Source organism: Ascaphus truei, chromosome 13 (genome assembly GCF_040206685.1).
Source record: "Ascaphus truei isolate aAscTru1 chromosome 13, aAscTru1.hap1, whole genome shotgun sequence".
Classification (NCBI taxonomy): domain Eukaryota; kingdom Metazoa; phylum Chordata; class Amphibia; order Anura; family Ascaphidae; genus Ascaphus; species Ascaphus truei.
Genome location: NC_134495.1, coordinates 37,468,182 through 37,485,957, shown reverse-complemented (window position 1 = coordinate 37,485,957; position 17,776 = coordinate 37,468,182). Strand labels below are relative to the sequence as shown.

Genomic DNA, 17,776 nt, shown 5'->3' with positions numbered 1-17,776 from the left:
GATCACAGAGATGTGTGAGGGATCAGAGATCAGTGTGAGAGATCATATAACAGTGCGAGAAATCAGAGATCAGTGTGAGGGATCAGATAACAGTGATCAGAATAAGAAAATCATGTGACAGATCAGAAATAAGTGTGAGGGATCCGAGATCAGTGTGAGGGATCAGAGATCAGTGTGAGGGATCAGAGAACAGTGTGAGGGATCAGAGAATATTGTAATGGATCAGAGAATAGTGTGAGAGATCATAGAACAGTGTGAGGAATGAGAGATCAGCATAAGAGATCACAGAACTGTGTGAGGGATCACAGAGATGTGTGAGGGATCAGAGATCAGTGTGAGAGATCATAGAACAGTGCGAGAAATCAGAGATCAGTGTGAGGGATCAGATAACAGTGATCAGAATAAGAAAATCATGTGACAGATCAGAAATAAGTGTGAGGGATCCGAGATCAGTGTGAGGGATCAGAGATCAGTGTGAGGGATCAGAGAACAGTGTGAGGGATCAGAGAATATTGTAATGGATCAGAGAATAGTGTGAGAGATCATAGAACAGTGTGAGGAATGGAGATCAGCATAAGAGATCACAGAACTGTGTGAGGGATCACAGAGATGTGTGAGGGATCAGAGATCAGTGTGAGAGATCATAGAACAGTGCGAGTAATCAGAGATCAGTGTGAGGGATCAGATAACAGTGATCAGAATAAGAAAATCATGTGACAGATCAGAAATAAGTGTGAGGGATCCGAGATCAGTGTGAGGGATCAGAGATCAGTGTGAGGGATCAGAGAACAGTGTGAGGGATCAGAGATCAGTGTGAGGGATCAGAGAACAGTGTGAAGGATCAGAGATCAGTGTGAGGGATCAGAGATCAGTGTGAGGGATCAGAGATCAGTGTGAGGGATCAGAGATCAGTGTGAGGGATCAGGGAATAGTATGAGGGATCAGAGAACAGTGTGAGGGATCAGAGAACAGTGCGAGGGATCAGAGATCAGTGTGAGAGATCAGAGATCAGTGTGAGAGATCAGAGATCAGTGTTAGGGATCAGAGATCAGTGTGAGAGAACAGAGATCAGTGTGAGGGGTCTGAGATCAGTGTGAGGGATCAGTGAATAGTGTTAGGAATTAGAGATCAGTGTGAGAGATCAGAGAACATTGTGAGGGATCAGAGACCATTGTGAAGGATCAGAGAGCATTGTGAGGGATCAGAGAACAGTGTGAGGGATCAGAGAATTGTGTGAGGGATCAGAGAACAATGTGAGGGATCCGAGATCAGTGTGAAGGATCAGAGGTCAGTGTGAGGGATCAGAGATCAGCATTTGGGATCAGAGATCAGTGTGAAGGATCAGAGATCAGTGTGAGGGATCAGAGAACAGACTGAGAGGTCAAAAATCAGTTTTAGGGATCAGAGATCCACGTGATGGATCAGAGACCAGTGTGAAGTAATACAGAACACTGTGAGGAATCCGAGGTCAGTGTGAGGGATCAGAAAATAGTGCAAGAGGTCTAAGAACAGTGTGAGGGATCAGAGAACGGTGTGGGGGATCAGGGAATATTGTAATGGATCAGAGAATAGTGTGAGAGATCAGAGAACATCGTGAGGAATGAGAGATCAGCATAAGGGATCACATAACTGTGTGAGGGATCACAGGGCTGTGTGAGGGATCAAAGATCAATGTGATGGATCAGAGAACAGTGTGAGGGATCAGAGATCAGTGTGAGGGATTACAGAAAAGAATGAAGTATTAGAGAACGATGTGCGGGTTGTGGATTGAATTGGAATACCATAGATGGAAGGAAGGGTGAATAACCAGTCATATTGTTAGATTTTTCTGGTATTCTTCAAAGAACAGAAGTTTACAATGCAACTGTGCAACTTAATACTTATTTTTTTCAATAACAGTTACAAGACCTAGCAAATGACTTCCCTTTATCGGTGTGATCTCCCAAGCCTTGCTATTTTTATAAGATTCAGAAGCGCTCATTCATTAAACTATGACAGCGCTGATCAAGGTGAATATTTATGGGTTCGTTCCTCAATCGTCCCGATCCCAGTTTAATGAATACAGTCTGAAGACCGAGTTTTTAGTTCAAATTAATAGTGTGCTGAGCTATGCAAATTGCAATGTCACATTGAGAGATAAACTACCAGTTTTCATCAGCCCTCCCTCCCCCTTTTACTTGTTGCTTAGAGCTACTGTACTAAAAAATGTCTCATTTCAATGGCATTCACCTTCAGTCCTACATGTACAAAATGATTCCTACTTAATCTGAACTGCAGTAATATCAACTACCAGGAGCCTGAGTTCTACATTGCATTACTAAGGATATACAAGCACATGTCAGTATCATGGAAATATCCATAGAAAAAAGCAAGAGACGAATGGTTGACACCATACACAGGAATTTGTCCCCCATCGAACTGTGTATCGGCATTGTGTTTGTAACTCTGTTGACTCAAACGGACTTGAAATCAGATTTCCTGCCCCTGTCTTCTCTTAGACTTCCTCAGTACCCGGCCGCCCTCCGTCCGTGTCTTCCATTCTCCTGAATCTGGGGGAAAGAAAACTGTTCTCTGCCTGGCAGATGGATACAGCCCCAAGAAAATGGACATTAGCTGGAAGGTCAATGGCAAAAGTCTCAGCTGCTCTTCCAGTCACACAGAGCAAAGGGACAACGGGACATTCAGCACAATGTGCACTCTAATCTTGGACACACAGGAATGGGCCAAGAGAAACATCTACAGCTGTGAGGTCCAACACCCATCCACACCCATGCAGATAAAGAAGGATATCAGTGCTCTAGGTAAGGCCTTGGCTTTTATTGTGCATTTTCTTGGAAAATGCCCCATTCATCGTGGAATCCGCCCAGTCTGTCACCAAGATCCTGCGGTGATGCCCACTAATGCAGAAGGGAGAGGGTGAGAAGGAGAAGGAGGTCCTTAAACATGACTGCCACGTTGGGAGGGAAGAGTTAGGCAGAACCTCATTGTGGTTCATGAGTTTCATGACCAGGCTGTTTGTTACTATCTAACCATAAAGAGCAAGCACATTTCAGGTAATCTCATTGTGAGGTGGGAGGCAGTATCTTGATTAATAATGGATTTATTTGAGTAAAACCATGAATGTATACACTTTAACGAGAATTGAAAGCACCAAGACTCACTGCCCCAAAGAGCTTGCAATCTAATTGTTGTTGCCTGCAATCTGCCCACGGCTTCCACAAGTAAGCAGGGTGATAGGAAGATTAGGTCACTATTCCTACACTGTGAAATGATGTCAGGAATAGGTATATTACATCATGTCTCGTATTATAATGCAATGTGGTGTTGAGACATCACATGCCGTGTCAGAGGAGAAAACGACCCATTTATGAGTTTATCTTGATAACAATAAAACTGCATTTTATACCTTTTTAGAGCACTCATCTATCAACCCGCAGGCCGAGATCTCAAAACCATCCTTCAGAGACCTCTTTCTCAAAGTAAATGCAGATGTGTCATGCCAAACTAACGTGCCAAACACAGTGATGGAATGGTTGGTCGGTGAGAAGGACAAATACAAACCAGGGAAAAGTGAACTAAAATCATTCACAAAGAATGGGACCTCCTGGATGCAGAGCACAATACAAGTCAGTCTCAGGGACTGGGAGTCAATCTCAGAACTGTCGTGTAAACTGACTCCTCCCCAGGACGTCCTGCCCAAGCAATTGAGCATCAGAAGCATGTACTGTAAGTGGTTGTAATGATAACATGCCCAAAGTATCCTATGGCCATAACTGATGTATGTAATGCATACATTAGGGGATATTTGGGGTCATTGTTAGGAAGAATGACTGAAATAAGGTAGATTTAATAATTCTACGTGAATTTTAAGTTTTAAGCTCACAGAAGCCTTAAGAATAATTTATACATGTGCTTTTTTTTGTATTACGACACTGGCTATTCACAGTTAAATGTTTCTCTGATTATTTCTCTTTCCACAGCCCAAAGAAACATGAAAGCCCCAACAGTGCACTTACTGCCTCCTGCACCAGAGAGTCTGACCACAGATGAGGAGATGACTTTGCTTTGCTTGGTGAAGGGTTTTTACCCAGCAGATCTCTTTGTGACCTGGAAGGCGAATGACACCGAAGTCCAGCAGGATGTTCCTGACCCCAGTAAGGTCAGCTGTGACCACCAGAAACAGCGCTGTACAACAGTGAGTCAGTTATCCATCTCCAAGGCCGAGTGGTTGAAAAGAACAACCTACACGTGCCTGGTGGTCCATATCTCCTCAGATGACTACATAAAGAGGAACATCAGTGCCCCTATTGGTAAATTCAGAATAATTATGTCTCTTGAGATACTGTATAATCTTCTCCAATCTCAAACCAGCTGGTGCTCAGAAATGTTTCAGGATAGTATATTATCTGCATGATTACATGGAAGAAATATTGGATGTATAACACAAGAGCTTATAATATAATATATATTCCAGAATAAAAAATGCAGTTTTTTTTTATTTTTCCAGAAATGCCTCCCATTGTACCCGAGGCGTATATATTAAAACCTTCCTTCAGAGACCTCTTCCTGAATAAAACTGCAGTTGTTTTGTGCACAACTAACGTGCCGAACACAGACATAGAATGGGTGACCGGTGGGAACCTCACCGACAAACATGGGAAGAGGGAACTAATTCCACGGAATGGCACCACCTGGGTGCAGAACGCGATACAAGTCAGTCTCCAGGAGTGGAAGACAATCTCAGAACTGACATGTAAACTGAAGCCTCCCCAGGATGTCCTACAGGAACAACTGAGCATCCAAATGTTATATAGTAAGTTCCCATAGCAGAGTTTCTGTAGTATCTATGTGGAACTAATTGCTCTCTGAACTACAGTATATGAAACATTCTAATTTATTACATTTCTGTCTAACACAAGTTATAATTACAACTTGGATTTCTCTGATTTATTTCCTTATCCACAGCCGCAGTAAAGATGAAAGCCCCAACAGTGCACTTACTGCCTACTGCACCAGAGAGTCTGACCACAGACGAGGAGATGACTTTGCTTTGCTTGGTGAAGGGTTTTTACCCAGCAGATCTCTTTGTGACCTGGAAGGTGAATGACACCAAAGTCCATATAGATGTTCCTGACCCCACCAAAGTCAGCTGTGACCACCAGAGCCAGCGCTGCTCAACAGTCAGTCAGTTATCCATCTCCAAGGCCGAGTGGCTGAAAAGAACAACCTACACGTGCCTGGTGGCCCATATCTCCTCCGATGACTACATAAGGAAGAATATCAATGCACCTACTGGTAAATCTATGAGAGTCAAGTTTTCAATAACTAATCTTTTTTTCCCTCTAGACCAATCTGAAACAAGCTGGAGGTCAAAGTTGTTTCTAGATTGTAGGGTAACTGCAGTGTTATATACATCTTCATGAGTTACATGTTATCTAATCATGTAACTATTGTTTCGAATTTTCTGTACCAGTTTTGTAACAAAAGGTTTTTAGACAGAAAATAAATAACATATGTGATTGTTCTACTTCAATAGTTGTATCCTGAAACAAACATACAATTTGAACCCAGGCTAAGAGGAGTCTCATCATTGTACCGAATTAATAAGCAAATATTTGCCATATATTAAATAAGTTATGCCCCTGCTTGTCTCCAACACTCTATCCATAACTGTCTCCTCTCCTCGCCTTTCATCTCTACTGTTCTCTCTCACCTTAAAGTTTTTCCCTCACTGCCCTCCTCTCTCTCATTTCTCTCCTCTCTCTCTCCCCTTATCCCTCACTGCCCCTTACCTATGGAACGCTCTCACATTCAGTATACGTCAAGCTCCCTCTCACGCCACCTTTAAGACAAACCTTAAAATTCACGTCCTAAATTAAGCATTTCAATAGCCCGGACTCAGGGCCACTGTCCCACACCCACAGTCGCTCCTACTAACCATTGTGGCCAAGCACTGCCATCTCCTGCACTTCCCTCACTTGCTGTCTCTGTAAGTCTCCCAACATACCACTTAGATTGTAAGCTCTGCGGGGCAGGGATTTCCTTTCCTATTGTCTGTATTTGTTTGTTGCACTTATTGCATTATAATTCCCTGTATTATATTGTCTCGCTTGCAAAGCACTGAGTACAGCTGTGGGCGCTATATAAACAGGACATATCTATGAATTAAAACTGTTGCTGTTTTTCTTTTTTCAGATCGCCCCCCTATGGTACCAGACGCTGCCATATTCAAACCATCCTTCAAAGACATCTTCCTCCAGAAAACTGCAAATGTTTCATGTAGAACGAATGCTCCCAACACTACCATACAATGGATGGCAGACGGGAAACCCAGAACCCAACAGGACAATGACCAAACCCAACATAATGACACCTGGAGGCAAAGCACAATACAAGTCAGCCTGCAGGAGTGGAAAACCACCTCAAACTTCACCTGTAGACTACAATCTCCCCAAGATGATCTTCAAAAACAACTGAGCATCATAAGGACATACAGTAAGTGTCCGTAATGAAGACCAATGTGTATCCATGGTATGTGGCAAGGTTACTTGTGATGGTCTCTTATTTTATCTTAGAGACTCCGTGTAAACCTTCCAAACCCTTATCCTGTGTTTCCTAAATAATTTTAGTGATGTATGTTTCAACCAGCTGGAAATGATGAGTGTACCGATAAAGGTCCCTAAGTTTGAGTGAGCTAATGCCACTTTCTGTAAAATCCTGTTTTTTTATTTACTATAATACAATATTAGTTCTTCCCATGTTCCCAGTCACATGTTTCTCTGATTCATTTCCACAGCTCCAGGAGAGATGAAATCCCCAACAGTGCACTTACTGCCTCCTGAACCAGAGAGCATGAGCACAGACGAGCAGGTGACTTTGCTTTGCTTGGTGAAGGGTTTTTACCCAGCAGATCTCTTTGTGACCTGGGAGATGAATAACACCGAAGTCCATCAAGATGTTCCTGACCCCAGCAAAGTCAGCTGTGACCACCAGAGCCAGCGCTGCTCAACAGTCAGTCAGTTATCCATCTCCAAGGTCATGTGGCTCAATGGAACGACCTACACATGCATGGTGGCCCATATCTCCTCAGAAGACTACATAAGGAGGAATATCAATGTTAATTCAGGTAAACTCACAGATAACTGCTGATAGCCCCAGCTAGTACTTAAAAGTGTGTGAGAATAATACATTGATGTTACTTCATTAAAATCTAAGACTACCCTATCTAACAAGGTAATACATATTTGATGCTTTCTGTATCTTCCTTGGTAAAAGTAGTATGGAAAAGTAAATAAATTGTTTATGGAAGTCAAGTATTAGGACATGAAAACAATGGGGCATCTTGTCCATCAGCTGATGCTCTATTATAATGGCACCTTTGGTCTAATAACACAAAATATTTCTAGCAAATGTTACAGGTTGTTATTGAATGAAAGTAATGTACTTATATTACATATATGCAATCAATATACAGAATATCCTATTTATATTCCCAATTTCTTTCCATAAATGCCTTATTGTGATTAAGCTAAAAGGACATTCCCATTATGTGGATAAGCTGGAAAGGAGACTGGCATGTTAGGGAGAAGCTGTTAAGGAGTGGAGCATTTTGTGGAGAAGCTGGTGAAGACGGGAGCATGTGGGGGAGAAACTGGTGAAGAGGGAAGCATGGGGAGAAGATTCTGGTGAGGAAAGGAGCATGTGGTGGAGAAACTGTTGAAGGGAGCATGTGGGGGAGAAACTGGGGAAGAGGGAAGCATGGGGGGAAGATTCTGGTGAGGAGTGTAACATGTGGAGAGAAGCTGTTAAGGAGGGGAGCATGTTGGAGAGATGCTGTGAGGGGAGCATGTGGGGGAGAAGCTGGTGAGGAGAGGAGCATGTGGGGAGAAGCTGGTGAGGAGGGGAGCATATAGGATGAAGCTGGTGAGGAGGGAAGCATGTGGGGGGAAATCTGTTGAGGAGGGAAGCATGTAGGGAGAAGCTGGTGAGGAGAGAGAATGTTGGGGAGAAGCTTGTGAGGACCTACATTAAGTGTGTGGCTCTCAAAGCTTACCAAAGCGTGTGGAGTGGCTCGGCAGACAAAATAATTGTCCAACCTTGTTTTATGTTGCTGTTTAGGTTACGTCTATAGCACGGCGCTTATATTCCACTGTCCCAATGGTTAATGACATGTTGTAGGTTGTGGTAACTTTTATTGGGGCTGCAAAACAGAGATCCGTGAGGCTTGGAGAGCTCTTTCACCACAATGAAGAACTCTCTCGTTGTCCCATAAAATGTTATCTCAACCTCCAGCTACACTTCCCTTGGGACAAAACTACTAACATGGGGTCAGTAATATAGCTGAGGATGTCATGTTCTGTTTCCAGCTACATGGTCCCTGGGTAATATGCCTAGTATTTACCAGGATGAGGGAGGAGAGGACAGTGACCCAGATGAGACACAAAATGTGTGGACCACAACATCCACTTTCATCGCTCTCTTCCTGCTCACCCTGATCTACAGCAGCTTTGTCACTTTTGTGAAGGTAACTGTGTGTACAGAGTCAGTATAATGTATCCATCATGTATTAGTTGTAGGAAAGAGATACTCTAACCTGTCACAGAAGAGGGGAGATTAATGGGTAGTATTGTACATTTTATAGGAAATCACAGGATATTCAGGCTTTGTATCAAAACCAGATGGGTTATTATTTGCGGGACATTGGGTAAATGCAAGGTTGCCCCACAACGGGTTACATTTACCAATGACCATGTGAGTGGAAGATATGCTTGTACTGTATGTGACATGCTTTTGCCTTATACTAAAGGATTTTGTGCCAGTAACCATACACAGTTACAAAATCTAGGTGAGCAACACAAATATCTGAGAGATCAAGTAACACAGATCGCACAAATCGCATCATTTCAGCATGAACTGGACACCTACAACATTAATGCTTCAAATGCCATTTATATCCACGACATCAAACAGCTGACATCACTCCTGTGTTTCTATTTGTTCTAAATATATAGAAGTAAACAAGCACTAAAAATTGTAGATAGTTGCGGGGGCTGAAACTCCGTGGCCAAATCCCAAAGGAATGAACTAAAAAGAGTAACTTTCCAAAATAGTTCTTAAGAGGTGAGTATTTATTTATCCAACTTTGCGATCCAATGCAGGAGACCTTGGATGAATAAGTACTCACCACTAAACCACTATTTTGTTGGGCTACCCTTTCCTCTTCATCTCTTTGCTTTTGTTCTGACATAGGAGACTTTCATTATGACTCCTCGGACATTATCCACACGATGGGGGGAATAGGGAGGGTATTTCTTATTTTAGTCACAAAAAAAAGTCCCACGAGTGGACACATTCACATGTCTCAGACAGTTAGGCCACGCTGCCCTTCCCCATTATCTGCATGTTTGCAACGCATCCATTGCATGTCATTACCCAGAATCCCTGGCTGCAGTGGAAGCGCTGTATGCTAAGAGATAATGGGGAAGAGCAGGTTGCTCACACGGGGTATATTTATTTGCCGTACACTGTATGGTTAAGGGTATTTTGTCACCTTTTTTACCCACGATATCTTATATAATGTGATATTTTTATAATGATCTCCTGATGTTTCTCCGCAGGTGAAGTAAAGTGTGGAAGAGAGATACAAATACTAACACATCTGCTCTTACTAATCTGCAACGTCCGCTTCCTCATTCCCGGCTTATATATGGTGAGTGTGTCCAGTAAACAAGCCACGCAGAATTGTGGCAAAGACTCCATAGACCAAAGCAGTTTGGCAGACAGAGGTGGTGAAGGGAAACTGCTGAGGCAATTCTGTGAGAGAACTGAGCCAACCAAGGACAAAACCTCCAGATGGAGAAGGAGGACATGGATGCAACCTCGAGGTCCATGTAAAACACCCACACACGGACTCGTCTTCAACTCCAAACAGACCAGAACATCTCGAGTATATCTTGTCATTTGCTTTGTTTTGGCTATTGTAACATTTTGCATTAGAATGCTCCTTTATGTATGAAAATAATTACAATGAAGTACCCAGTGAACTGACTTTCCAACTACAGTAAATCTCCCAGCCCACCCTGATGAAGGCCATGTAATGGAAGAAGCGTTGGCTGTTTATGTCGCTCTGATATTTTTCACTATGGGAGAGCCTGGAGATTACTGTGGATCTGTTCTTTGTCACAGACCTTTAATGCTTCTCTCTTAAAGCACACGGTTATCCTCATTGGTTTTGCTCCCTGTTTGATTTTGGGGGGAGGGGGGTGCAAAAGCTGTACCTTACCCACATCTGATGTTCCATGAAGAGATCCCCTCTCTGTATTTGCAAACCTCGTGCAGATAACATTTACCCGATTTATCAGTGACAAATATCCCAAGGAAAACTAGTATTTGTTTCATAAGATAAATTAGATTTTCCGTTCCTTCTTCCCTCGCTTTTGCTGGGAAACTGTGATAGAAATGTCCCCTTCTGTAACCAAACTCATGGGAATCCTGATGATAAACTTAGTTCTTTATTAAATAAATCCCCGAAGGGTCAGATTCATACGTCAGCTGCTTATCCACCTTATGAGACTGTGATCTATATGACTCACACACATGTATTACTCCCTTGTTTTATTGTAATGTTTATCTAATTGTCTATGTCAGCTTTGGAAATGTTGGTGCTTTTGCTTTGAAATAAAAACATTTTTTATAAAGAATATATAAAGAATAGGTGTTGATTCCAGGAGGAGAGATTTGGGGAGCAGTTTGCAGTGGTGTCAGTAACACTGAAACACCAATGATTGTTAACTATAAAGGAATGAGTAAATAACTGTATGGGGTTTTACAGAACAGAATGATGGTGTGCTGGCTAAGCGGTTTGGGATAGATTGGGGTCCGCTAACAAATTGTGTGGGGTTTAGGTGCGGTCCAGGACAGCTATTGGCCGCCAGTCCACTGGCCGGCAAGACAGTTGGCAACCAGATAGTTGCCTTCTGCAGGTGTAAAGGGAGTCTGGACGATTCCGGGCTATTCTGGGCAATTTTGGGTTCTGTCGATAACTGCATCCTGGGACCCCAAACCCTTATTTTAAACCCTAACCTCTAATTCTAATCTTAACCCCTATCCCTAAGAACCCTAATTTCTAATCCCGAAACCTAATATTCCTAATATTAACCCCTAAACCCTACGTCCTAACCGCCAATCCTAACTTTAACTCCGAACCCTAAACCCTAACCCTAATACTCCTAACCCTAAACCCTAATACTCCTATCCCTAAACAACTAGCCCCTAATGTTATTTCTAACTTTAACCACTAACCCAAAACCCTAAAAGGACCTAAACCGTAAAAAGTCTAAATCATGTGGCGAATTGGCCAACGGTGATATGGCGATGGTGACTTGTCCCGTGTGCAGGTCTTGGTTGGGAGGTAGACGTCACCATGACAACTGGGTGAAGCCTACAGAACAATGACCCTCAGAATGAATGTCCAGCAATCTGATTGGCTGGCATCATTTAATAGTGGATCACTGTAGACCACAGAATGAACCTCATGAGTTGTGTTATAGGAAAACACACGTTTGGTTTTCTTTAGCCTGTTGGAGTTATTTCCCTTTCTAAGCAATTGAATGGCAGAGCAAAAGCAACAAACGTCTAAAGCCAAAATGTTCAGGGAACCAGCTATATACAAGCATCACTATAGAGAAGCCATCTTTAAATCACCCCTCAGTGCGTGACACAATATCAAACATCAATGTAAACAATATCGGCTCCCCAACCTGCCAATACTGATTGACACTTTCAGGGCTCGAATACCTTTTTATTACATATTTCAGACAATCAAAAACTCTCTAAATACTTAACCTTTTCAAGAAAGCCTATGTGGCATACCCCTGAAGTACACCCACCAACCCTGTTTGTACCAGCTGCGTGGTTGGACCAAACTCCACGCTATCCAACACCCCCTAAGATCCGCACCCCCAAACCTTAATGGACCCAGCGCTGGACCGTACTCCACCCTCGGGCGTACTCCGCCCCCACGATGAGCAGCCACTGTGAACATTCAACGTTGCTCCTTATTCCCTCTAGACTGTGGGGCGGCCAACTCCAATTCTCTATGGCCACAGGCAGTTCAGGTTTTTACGGGATATCCCTGCTTCAGCACAGGTGGTGCATTCATAAAAACTGAGCAGCGATATCCTGAAAGCCTGACCTGTCGGAGGCCCTTGAGGACTGGAGTTGGCTTCCCCTGCTCTCCGGATCAGGACCTCATTACCTTCTGTACCTGGTTGCGTCTGTCTATCATTAGTTGTATGTCATTCTGTTTATGTAATATACATAACTCTGTAACCCCATTGTACCGTGCTATGGAATATGTTGGCGCTATACAAGTAAAGGATAATAATAAAATAACAATACTACATTCCCTTTGCCCCCCGCCAGTGTACCCCTTGAGAAAGGACTAGTAGACCTTGTTTTGCAGTCTTCTCTGGCAGGGAAGTGGTTAGTTCATATATTTTGGTTTAGACATGTTTTCTGATATAGCTGTGGTTAAATTGGATGTTTTGAACATGGCCGCTCTGACGGAAACACCTGCCACAGACTGAGCTCATCAACAAGATGCATCTGGGCCCAAAGTCCTAACGCTCTGCCCACAGGAAGCCTCCCGGAACGGACACGCATGCACAGCATTCTACTTCTGCATTTCAGCAGAGCCCTGGCTGCACACGGCCTCTGTTACAATGTGATACTAAGGAGAGGTCCCCTGTGGGTAGTCCCTCTCCAAACTACACATATGTCCTCAAAACAGTGAACCAAAATGTATGAAATGTTATTTCTGAACCTTAACCCATTGTAGAACCACCTCAAAGAAACTCATAGGGGGAAAGACACTGATATATTTAATTCAAATAGTTTATTTGTTAAGGGCTGAATATGGGCCATTGAGTTGGGAAAAGACAGGCAGTATATATACCCATTTCTTAGCATTTCTGAGTCTTTGTGATGTCAGAGGGAAACTTGGGGAGCTGTTTGTGATGCAAGTGAGAGACATTGGGAGCAGCTTGATATGTCAGTGCAAGATTTGGGGAGCGGTTTGTACTGTCAGTTCGAGATTTGGGGAGCGGTTTGTACTGTCAGAGAGAGATTTGGAGTGTGGTTTGGGACGTCAGTGAGAGATTTGGGGAGCGGTTTGGGATGTCTGTGAGAGATTTGGGTAGCAGTTTATGATGTCAGTAAGAGATTTGGGGAGCAGCATGGGATGTCAGTGAGAGATTTGGGGAGTGGTTTTGGGAGGCCAGTAAGAGATTTGGGGAGCAATTTGTGATGTCAGGGAGAGATTTGAGGAGTGGTTTGGTAGGTTTATTTTTTTTTTTTTTAAAGAAATTTGGGGAGCAGTTTTGGATGCCTGTGAGATATTTTGGAGCACCTTGTTGTGTGAGCACCTAAATTGTGAGATTTAGGGAGCGGTTTGGGATGTCAGGGAGAGATTTGGGGTGCAGTTTGTGATGTCATTGAGAGGTGTGGGGAGTGATTTATGTCAGGGAGAGTTTTGGGGAGCAGTTACAGATGTTAGTGAGATATTTGGGAGCAATTTGTGATGTCAGGGAGAGATTTGGGGAGCAGTTTGGGATGCCAGTGAGAGATTTGGGGAGCAGTTTGGGATGCCAGTGAGAGATTTGGGGATCTGATTGGGATGTCAGTGAGAGATTTGGGGAACGGTTTTGGCATTCAGTGAGAGATTTTGGGAGCAGTTTGGGATTTCAGTGAGAGATTTGTGGAGCAGTTTCTGATGTCAAGGATAGATATAGGACTGCTTTTAGAGGAGAGTAAGAGATTTGGGGAGCAATTTGTGATGTAATTGAGATGTTTGAGGAGTGGTTTAGGATGTCAGTGAGAGATTTGGGGAGCAGTTGTGGATGTTTGTGAGATATGTGGGGAGCTGCTTGGGATGTCAGTAAGAGGTTTGGGAGCGGTTTGTGATGTCAGGCAGAGATTTGGCGGGCAGTTTGGGGTGTCAGGTAGAGATTTGGGGAGTGAGATTTGGGGAGCAGCTTGTCATGTCAGTGAAAGATTTGGGGAGCAGTTTGGGATGTCAGTGAGAGATTTGGGGAGCGGTTTGGGAGGTCTGTGAGAGATTTGGGGAGTGGTTTGGGAGGTCTGTGAGAGATTTGGGGAGTGGTTTGGGAGGTCTGTGAGAGATTTGGGGAGTGGTTTGGGAGGTCTGTGAGAGATTTGGGGAGTGGTTTGGGAGGTCTGTGAGAGATTTGGGGAGCAATTTGTGATGTCAGTGAGAGAGTTGGGGAGCAGGTTGTGATGTCAGGGAGAGATATGGGTAGTGATTTTGGAGGCGAGTAAGAGATTTGGGGAGCAATTTGTGATGTCTGTGATAGATTTGGGAAGCAGCGTGGGATGTTAGTGAGATATTTGGGAGCAATTTGTGATGTCAGGGAGAGATTTGGGGAGCAGTTTGGGATGCCAGTGAGAGATTTGGGGAGCAGTTTGGGATGCCAGTGAGAGATTTGGGGATCTGATTGGGATGTCAGTGAGAGATTTGGGGAACGGTTTTGGCATTCAGTGAGAGATTTTGGGAGCAGTTTGGGATGTACAGTATGTGAGAGATTTGGGGAGCATCTTGGGATTTCAGTGAGAGATTTGTGGAGCAGTTTCTGATGTCAAGGATAGATATAGGACTGCTTTTAGAGGAGAGTAAGAGATTTGGGGAGCAATTTGTGATGTAATTGAGATGTTTGAGGAGTGGTTTAGGATGTCAGTGAGAGATTTGGGGAGCAGTTGTAGATGTTTGTGAGATATGTGGGGAGCTGCTTGGGATGTCAGTAAGAGGTTTGGGAGCGGTTTGTGATGTCAGGCAGAGATTTGGCGGGCAGTTTGGGGTGTCAGGTAGAGATTTGGGGAGTGAGATTTGGGGAGCAGCTTGTCATGTCAGTGAAAGATTTGGGGAGCAGTTTGGGATGTCAGTGAGAGATTTGGGGAGCGGTTTGGGAGGTCTGTGAGAGATTTGGGGAGTGGTTTGGGAGGTCTGTGAGAGATTTGGGGAGTGGTTTGGGAGGTCTGTGAGAGATTTGGGGAGTGGTTTGGGAGGTCTGTGAGAGATTTGGGGAGTGGTTTGGGAGGTCTGTGAGAGATTTGGGGAGCAATTTGTGATGTCAGTGAGAGAGTTGGGGAGCAGGTTGTGATGTCAGGGAGAGATATGGGTAGTGATTTTGGAGGCGAGTAAGAGATTTGGGGAGCAATTTGTGATGTCTGTGAGATATTTGGGGAGAAGCTGGGATGTCAGTGAGAGATTTGGGGAGCGGTTTGTTATGTCAGTAAGAGATTTAGGGAGCAATTTGTGTTGTCTGTGAGAGCTTTGGGGAGCGGTTAGGGATGTTGCTGAGATATTTGGGAAGCGGTTTGGGATGTCAGTTTGAGAATTGGGGAGCAGTTTGTTGTGTCAGTGAGAGATTTGGGAAATGGTTTATTGTGTCAGTGAGATATTTGGGGAGCAGTTTGTTGTGTCAGTGAGAGATTTGGGGAATGGTTTTGGCATTCATTGAGAGATTTGGGGAGCAGCTTGGGATTTCAGTGAGAGATTTGGGGAGCGGTTCGTGATGTCAGGGAGAGATTTGGGAAGTGGTTTGTGATGCCAGCGAGAGATTTGGGGAGCAGTTTTGGATGTCAGTGAGAGATTTGGGGAGCAGTTTGTTGTATCAGTGAGAGATGTGAGGAGCAGATTGAGATTTCAGTTAGAGGTTTGGGGAGCGGTTTATGATGTCAGTGAGAGATTTGGGGAGCAGCTTGGGATGTCACTGAGAAATTTGGGGTGGGATTTGTGATGTCAGTGAAAGACTTTGGTAATGGTTTTGTGATGTCTGGGAGAGATTTGGGGAGTAATTTTGGATGTCAGTAAAAGTTTTGGGGAGCGGGTTGGGAAGTCAGTGTGAGATTTTTAGACCGTTTTGGGATGTTAGTGAGATATTTGGGGAGTGGTTTCGGATGTCAGGGAGAGATAATAAGGAGCAGCTTGGGGTGTGTGAGAGATTGGAGGATCAGTTTGTGATGTCAGTGAAAGACTTTGGTATGTCAGTAAGAGATTTTGGAGAGCGATTTGGGAGGTCAGTGGGAAAATTGGGCAACAGTTTTGTATGTCAGGGAGAGATTTGGGGAGTGGTTTGGGGTGTCAGGTAGAGATGTGGGATCAGTTTGGGAGGTTAGGGATATTTTTGGAGAGAATCTTGGGATGTCAGTGAGAGATTTGGGGAGCAGCTTGTCGTGTCAGTGAGAGATTTGAGGAATGGTTTTGACTTTGTGACAGATTTAGGGAGCAGTTTGGAGTGTCTGTGAGAGATTTGGGGAGCAGCTTGGGATGTCAGTGATAGGTTTCGGGAGCGGTATGTTACTGTATGTCAGTGATAGATTTGGGGAGCAATTTGTGATGTCAGGGAGAGATTTGGTGAGTGGTTTGGGATGTCAGTAAGAGATTTGAGGAGTGGTTTGGGAGGTCACTGAGAAATTTGGGGAGCAGTTTTGGATGTCTGTGAGATATTTGGGGAGCAGTTTGTGATGTCCGTGAGAGATTTGGGGAGCAGATTGTGATGTCAGGATGAGATGTGGGGAGTGTTTTTGGAGGAGATAAAGAGATTTGGGGAGCAATTTGTGATATCATTGAGAGGTTTGGGGAGTGGATTGTGATGTCAGCGAGAGATTTGGGGAGCGATTTGTGATGTCAATTAGATATTTGGGGAGAAGTTTGGGATCTCAGTAAGATATTTGGAGAGCAATTTGTGTTGTCTGTGAGAGGTTTGGGGAGTGGTTTGGGATGTCAGGGAGAGATTTGGGGAGTGGTATGTTATGTCAGTGAGAGATTGGAGGAGCAATTTGTGTTGTCTATGAGAGATATGGGGAGTAATTTAAGATGTCATTAAGATGTTTGGGGAGAGATTTGAGGAGTTATTTAAGATGTCATTAAGATGTTTGGGGAGAGATTTGGGGAGTTATTTGGGATGTTAGGAAGATATTTGGGGAGTGGTTTCGAAGATCAGGGAGGTATTTGGGGAGCGGTTTCGAAGATCAGGGAGGTATTTGGGGAGCGGTTTGTGATGTCACGAGAGATTTGGGGAGCAGCTTGGGATGTCACTGAGAAATTTGGGGTGGTAGTTTTTATGTCAGTGAAAGACTTTGGTAACGGTTTTGTGATGTCAGGGAGAGATTTGGGGAGTAATTTTGGATGTCAGTAAAAGTTTTGGGGATCAATTTGGGAGGTCAGTGGAAAAATTGGGGAACGGTTTTGGATGTCAGTTAGAGATTTGGGGAGCTGTTTGAGATGTCAGTTAGAGATTTGGGGAGCAGTTTGGGAGGTCGCAAGATATTTGGGGAGTATTTTGTTAGGTCAGTGAGATATCTGGAAAGTGGTTTCTGATATGAGTAAGAGATTTGGGGAGCAGTTTGGGAGGTCAGTGAGAGATTTGAGTTAGTGATTTGGGATGTCTGAGATATTTAGGGAGCAGCTTGGGATGTCAGTTAGAGATTTGGGGAGTGTTATGGGAGGTAAGTGAGATATTTAGGGAGCAGCTTGGGATTCCTGTGAGATTTAGTGAGTGGTTTGTTAATGTCAGGAAGAAATTTGGGGAGCGGTTTGGAATGTTAGTGAGAGATTTGGGGAGTGGTTTGGAATGTTAGTGAGAGATTTGGGGAGTGGGTTAGGATATCTGTGAGAGATTAGGGGATCACCTTGGGATATCAGTAAAGGGTTTGGGGAGCAGTTTTTGATAGCAGTGAGGTATTTTGGGAGCGGTTT

At 43.8% G+C, this 17,776-nt stretch overlaps 1 protein-coding gene and 1 gene segment (V, D, J or C); both read left to right on the top strand.

The window, feature by feature from the left end:
• LOC142464639 (uncharacterized) overlaps window positions 1–17,776 on the top strand; it is a 102,797-nt gene that overhangs the window by 57,882 nt on the left and 27,139 nt on the right. The gene's annotated exons all lie outside the window — the stretch shown is intronic.
• On the top strand, window positions 4,473–10,700 carry LOC142465262 (immunoglobulin heavy constant gamma 2-like). The segment is given in 6 exon segments: window positions 4,473–4,813; window positions 4,966–5,295; window positions 6,196–6,495; window positions 6,797–7,126; window positions 8,367–8,524; window positions 9,618–10,700. Coding segments are annotated over 6 exon segments (1,458 nt in total).